The 6,957-nt window shown below is 44.7% G+C and overlaps 1 protein-coding gene across 1 annotated transcript; it reads left to right on the top strand.

Annotated features, from left to right (window-relative positions):
* Positions 1 to 3,488: 3,488 nt before the first annotated feature.
* Positions 3,489 to 6,416, top strand: TCEAL5 (transcription elongation factor A like 5). Its single transcript, XM_069463876.1, has 3 exons — positions 3,489 to 3,564; positions 4,855 to 4,921; positions 5,522 to 6,416. The coding sequence occupies exon 3, from the start codon at positions 5,549 to 5,551 to the stop codon at positions 6,167 to 6,169; it is 621 nt and encodes a 206-aa protein (XP_069319977.1). The 5' UTR covers positions 3,489 to 3,564; positions 4,855 to 4,921; positions 5,522 to 5,548; the 3' UTR covers positions 6,170 to 6,416.
* Positions 6,417 to 6,957: the final 541 nt, after the last annotated feature.

Genomic DNA, 6,957 nt, shown 5'->3' on the forward strand with positions numbered 1-6,957 from the left:
TTCTGGTCACATTACATATATATTACACCTTTTGTAGTTATCCCATAGTTCCTGCATATTCTGTTCTGGTATTTTCTATCTTTTGTCTTTGCTTTTCAGTTTTGGAGGTTTCTATTGAGATGTCTTCAAGTATAAAGATTATTTTCTCAGCCATGTCCAGTCTACTGGACATGCCTCCAAAGGCATTCCTCATTCATTACAGTGTTTTTATCTCTAGGATTTTTTTCATTTTTCTTAAAACTCCCATCTCCTTGCTCACATTGATCATCTTTTCTTGCATATTGACTACTTTATCCATTAGAGTCCTTAGCATATTAATCATAGTTGTTTTAAATTCCCAGTCTGATAATTCTAACATCCCTGCCATATTCAAGTCTGGCTCTGACACTTACTCTGTCTCTTCAATCCGTGTTTTACGCCTTTTAGTATGCCTTGTATTTTTTTTTCTTGATAGCTAAGCATAATGTACTAGATAAAAGAAATTACTGTAAATAGGCCTTTAGTAATGTGGTAGGAAGACCGGGTTGCAGGGGGGAGGCATTTAGTCCTAGATTAGTCTTTTAGTGAGTCTTTGCCTTTGGATTGTGAACTTCACAAGTTCTTCCCAGTCCCCTCCACCCCCCTAGATGAAACAGGATGGCTAGAGTGGGCTGGAATTGGGTGTTTTCTTTTCCCCAGGTCAATTAGGCACTTATAAAATCTCAGCAGGTTCAGCTCTGGTGAAATAATTTCTCTTGAGGGCAGATCTTGTTAAGAAAAACAGAATGTTCTGTCATATTTCCAAATGGTTCCTTTTACCCTTCCCCTGCTGGAAACACAAGGGGATTTTCTAAGATATTCACTGTGAGAACTAGCTAATGCTCCTGGACTAGCTAACTCACAAAACGGTGAGGGTACCCCTATGACTGGGTCCCCCTAGAGTTTTTAACTCGGAGTTGCTCACACTGAGCCTCTAGCAATTCATCAATTATAGTTTAGGCTTTCCTACCCCAAACACTAGTTCCCACAAAGGTTTCTGCTCATGGTTTCTTGCTCTGGTAAATATGATTTTCTATATCTACCTGTATGTCTTTTCAGCTTGGGGGGAAGCCCTGTGACCTCACTTCTCTATGGATCTAAGAAGAGTTGAGTTTTCAGTTTGCTCAGCTTTTTACTTATTAGGAGAGAGTTGCAATTTTCAAGTTTCTTATATATTGGGCCAGAAATGAGAAGACACATAGAGTTTCAAAATCTCTTAAATTTCTCAAAGTAGAAAAGAAATTGTTTTACAAAAATATGAACTAAGCTTATTTATAAATTCTCATGTTTTCAATTTATATATTTTATAAATAAATACATTTAAATGCAAAAATAAATAAAATGGTTAAGTTTATGTTATGAGAATTTCTCCTTAAAAAAGAAAATAAATATAGCCCTATTTGGAAAAAAATGTATATAAAAATATATTATCAAGGCCAGTGGCCTTCATCATTTTTACATTATGTACCCCTTTGAACATTTAATGGGAATAATGGACCCTATTCTTTGCAAATATACACACCAAATAAAAAATATATATATCCTATTCCTCCCCACCACACACACACACACACACACACACACACACGTACATGATTTTGAACATAATTCCAGGGGATTCATAGGTTAATAATGCCTGAACCCAAGGAATAGGTGAGCTCCCTTTAACATGGCTCAGCTGTTATTTTTCTCTTCCCCTTCCCATCTCATTCCGAAGCAGTTTCTTCTTCTTTCTGTCTTTTCCCTACCTCATAGCTTCTGCTTTTTTGTGATGTTAATCTGCTTCTGCATTAGCATTTCTTAGGTTCCTAGGGTACAGATCTTCCTACAAAAGTGCATATACTCTGCTACTTCCTAAACATACACTACCTTGCATACCATTTCAGGTGGTCCACAGGCTTCATCAGTTGGGAACACTTGGTCTAAGTCAATATTCTGACATGATCAGCATGTCAGAATTCCTTACCCACTAGCCTAAATCTGGCTGAGAGAGCCATAGGGTGGTATGGACTGGCAGGCAGCAACTCTTCAGCAAGGTGAGGCTCCTTCTGGGTTCCCTGGAGATGTAGTTTTAGGTGAGAGGCCCACCAGACTGCACCCCTTAGGCCAGGTGGGAGGCAGCAGACAGGGTCCAGGGAGGCTTCCACTCAAGCACTGTGGATAAGGGCAGAGAGTGGACAGGTCTGGGGGGGGGAGGGGTTTCCCCCTAACAATCACTTCTCCAGGCCTAATGGAAATCCTCAGCTGCAGGGATATAGAAGGGATCCGTTCTGGTTTTCAGTGGCAGGAATAGTGCTTCCTTCCCTGCTGGGGCTGAGTTATGCCTGTGCGAATTTGGGGGAGGGAGGAGGGAAGGAGCCAAAGGCATTTACTCAGGTCTCCACCTTAGTCATCTGTCCACCTATTTTTGGATTGAGCAACAAAGTTGGGTGCCTGAAAGCAGGGGATGAGAGGCTCTGGGATATGAGAGGGGGTAGGAGGGAAGCACCTTTCCCCTCTCCCTTGACAGGGCTGGGAAGATGGGATCATCTTTGTACCCCTTACACCCCCAGTTGCCTCACTCTCACAGCTCTTCCTTTTGCCCAGAGCCAAGCCTCTGAATGAAAATAGCCAAGGGCAAAATTTTCAAAACTGATAGTTTTGAATTTTCTGTCAACCATCAGATTACAGCAAATCTACTTACAATCAGCAGTTGTTTGGGAGCATTAAATAAATGTGTATGTGTTTTTAAACAGAACATGAGAGAACCAACTATTTATAAAAATTCTTTTAAAATGTATACTTCGTATGTAGCCAATTGAATTCATTGTCTATATGGCAAAAGTTAATATTATGAATTAAATTTGGTCTCTATTCTGAGTAGAAAATTTTGGAATCTTGTTAGGTTTTGTCTCTAGCCTAAACACTTTCTCCCAAATGAAATAGCTTTATTTAATTTTGTGCTTATAAGAATAACTTATGCTGAGGGGAGTAAATTAAATAAAGCAGAAAAATATTAAAAAGAAAACAAAACCCCTATTTTAACTACTTGCTTCCCTACTTGATGATACACCCTGTACCAATTATGGGAAGGTCTGGACCACAGGCAGAATGAACATCAGTGGCTGAGTGGAGATGTAGATTGAAGGAGTACGTGCCTTGGGATAAAAAGAAAAAAAAATTTCTCAGAGATGTGCCAGTCGCCAGCAATCCTAGGAGAAGATGAAGCCTTTACCTGATAACCACAGAATAAATACATTTCACGGGGGAAAGTGCCACACTTGACCTCTAGGATTAGCAAAGACCAAAATGAGTGACAGGGCCCCATGAAGTGTTGGGGGTGGGGCGGAACTAGTGAAGGGAGTAAAATGAGCTGGTTCCTGATGCACTTTCTGCCGGTGGGAGGGGAACTAGGGACCCGATCCCACTGGTGACGTTTTTCTCACGTGATCAGGAGCCGACGTTTGCAGAAGTCCCTCTCCTCCAGGTATCAGCTCCCTAATTCCGTGGAGGAAGACAGAATTCAGACTGAGGGACGGAGGGGGCAACAGTCCTATAGCCCTGCAGGTCGGTACAAGCCAGGGACCCCTGAGGTGGGGATGGTAACGGACAGAAGCAACAGAGGATCGGGTCTGCTTTCTGGATACCATCCCCTTCCACCTCCATTCATTTTGGCTCAGAAAATTGTGTGTATTGGGGGCGAGATCTGGGTACCATCCCTTATTTCCCAGGAGAAGTGGGGGCTTCTGGCAGAAGAATATGTGAGGAGTCATTTTCCCGGGAAGGCTACGAATCCACCGCCGCCTGCGGACCCCTGGGGTCTGGGCAGCAGAGGGCAAAGACCAGAGCAGTTCCAGGACTGGATTCTTTCTACTCCTTTCCCGATGTCCATCCGTTTGGTGCAAGAAATGGAGGGCTTGGCAGGGGGGCGCTCGAGAGGGGTCAAGGGTTGACAATGGGTACCAGTTGGGATCTCCTAGGAAGCAGGCGATTGGGCGACATCTGATGGAGAATAAGGGCTGGGGGAGGGGACGGCGAGGAAACCGCCGCGAGGAACCGGCCCGATCCCAGCTAGGCGGCTGGAAGCAGGCGTAGTAGGTGACCCCGGGATGCGGAGGACAGACCCTGCAACCGGTCCGGGCCTGAGTTCCCCGTATCTCGTCTCCATCCTCCATCCACTTTGGAGCCGGAAATGGTGGGCGGAGGGGATGGGGGAGGAGGTGCTACAGAAGAGAGGGGCAGAGGTTTGGTCTGGGGACCAGCTGCCTATCGAGGAGGAGTGGCTTCTGAGCTAGGGAGGGTTCAGAGGAGGCAGCATGGACCAAACATTTTACTGAGTTTGTAAAGAATTTGTCTCTTGCATTGCAGGATAATGTGGGCTTTCTATGTATGTGGGGACAGAAGGGGTAGCAGGAGTGCTCTGGACATTTCTGCCCTGCCCCGTGTGTGTCATCACCATTTTCAGAAAAGTGGTAGGCTTTGTGCTATTCCCTGCCCTGCGGTGAGGGGTTTGGAATGCATAGAACTGAGTACAGCAGAGTCTGCTTTCTGAACATACCTGTCCTGAACCCCACTCATTTTAGTGCCAGAAAAAGTGAGAGAGAAATTTGGGAGTAGGATTCAGAAACATAGAAACACTTTGGCAGTAATCTTTCTCTCCCATTGCCCAGTAGTAGAAAAAAATACAGGCTCTTAGGAAGGACCTGTAGAGGGGGAATCAGAGAAGGCAAGGGAAAGGACAAGGAGTGGTAGGAGTTGGGAAAGTTTTGACAGAATCAGAAAAGAACCAGTGTCCCTGTTGCCAGTCATTCACTGTCACAATCCCTCATTCATCATCTGTCTCCTGTCTCTCTGCAGGTCTTCAGGTCTGTGGTTGTGGCACCAACCCAGACAAGAAAAGGAAAGACCTGCAGTATCAGTGCAGGTCAGTGGAAGGAGGCAACTGCTCCAGGACCCCTGGGATAGAAGTGACTTAAGCCAGAGCATAAGCTGGAGAGGCCACTGCCTAGCACCCCTCTTTCAATCTTCCCTCTTGCAGTTTCAAGATACATGATCACTGTCAAAACCCTAAGGGAATATGGTGCTCTATGGCTAGTGAGGATAGAGGGGAAAATAAGGAAGTGAGAGAAGGGAGGTGTGGCATCTGTGATGCCCCTTGAGGATATAAGAGTAGCCCTGAAATCTGAGAACTGGTCAGAGGAAAAAGGACAAAACTGCCCAAGATTCTTGCAGATCCATGTAAGTTGGGCCTACCCACTTAGGCATAGCCAAGGTCAGAGCAAAGTTTAGGGACCAATCTTCTCTCCACAGGTTTCTCACCATACCCCCTTAATTGTAGGGATTAGCACCTGTGGAAGTTTCTGCAAGGTTGGCTCATGTGAACATGTGTGAAGTGGGGAGGAAATGAAGGAATGTAAAGGTAGGGGGTGGACCTAGAAGGTGGGATAGGGTCAGGAAAATCCTGAGAAAGACAAGTTTAATCCCCTAAGCCCTCAGTGTCCTGTGTCTCCTCTTTGTTTCCTAGCACAGGTAAAAGAGGGAAAATCTCAACATGGAAAAGCTCTACAAAGAAAATGAAGGAAAGCCAAAAAACGAAGGAAATCTAGAAAATGAGGGAAAGCCAGAAGATGAAGGAAGTACAGAAGATGAAGGAAATGGAGATGAGAAAAATAGGAAAGTGGAGAAGAAGCCAAAATATGAGGGAAAGCTAGAGGATGAGGGAGAGCCACATGACGAGGGACACCGGGAAGATGAGGGAAAGCAAGAAAAGCAGGGAAAGTCCGAAGGTGAGGGCAAGCCACAAGGTGAGGGCAAAACAGAATCCCAGGCAAAGCCAGAGAGCCAGCCGCGGGCCGAGGAAAAGCGCCCAGCTGAGGATTATGTGCCCCGGAAAGCAAAGCGAAAAACGGACAGGTGGACGACGGACGATTCCCCGAGGAACTCTCAGGAGGACTTACAGGAAAGGCATCTGAGCAGTGAGGAGATGATGAGAGAATGTGGAGATATGTCAAGGGCCCAGGAGGAGCTAAGGAAAAAGCAGAAAATGGGTGGTTTTCATTGGATGCAGAGAGATGTACAGGATCCGTTTGCCGCAAGGGGCCAACGGGGCATCAGGGGAGTGAGGGGCGGAGGTAGGGCCCAGAGGGGCTTACATGATATTCCATACATTTAACGCCTTTGGCCTTCAATTCTGACTTCTCTGATGAGAATATTGCTGGCCCTGCTTTCCCTGGTAGATATTTGCCAGGCTCTGTGCTTTAACCTTAAGCTGATAATTTGCTTTAGATGTCACTCTCGTTACCAGCAGCCTTTTGATCCAATGACAGCGTTCTTTTGGTAGAGGATTTTCACCCATGTGCATGGAAGAGATGTTCATGGTACATTGTAAAATGATAATAAACAAAAACAATTTTCAGAACTACATATACAGTATCAGCCCATTTTTGAAAGAAAAACATATATGGTTACACAATACATCCATGCACAGGGAAACTATGCAACTGAGTAGACCAAAGAGAAATAACAGTTTTCTCTGTGTGGTGGGACCGGAGGTTTTTTTTTTTTTTTTCTTATTTTTACTTTTTCCCCTAAAAACCACCAGTTACTTTTGTGGTAAAGGAAATAATAAAAGATAAACGAAATAGGAAATTAATACAAACTAGGCAATCAAAACAACTATTCATTGAGCCTATGAAGGCAGTGGAGACACTTAAAATTCTTGTTAGAATGCAAAATGATAAATAGAACTCACATTACCCCTGGGACTTGAAGTTGGAGGACTCAACCTGGCAGTTACTAAAGATACACTGCTGTAAGAGACAGCCTTGTCATCTGTGAAATGGGGATAAAACTTAACCTCCTAGGACAGTGGAGTAGATCAGATGTGACACTAAGTGTGTGAACTGTCCTGGGCTGCTCCTGCCCTCTCCCCTGCACTAGCAGTACTGGGTCATACAGTTG

This window comes from Eulemur rufifrons, chromosome 30 (genome assembly GCF_041146395.1).
Source record: "Eulemur rufifrons isolate Redbay chromosome 30, OSU_ERuf_1, whole genome shotgun sequence".
NCBI lineage: Eukaryota > Metazoa > Chordata > Mammalia > Primates > Lemuridae > Eulemur > Eulemur rufifrons.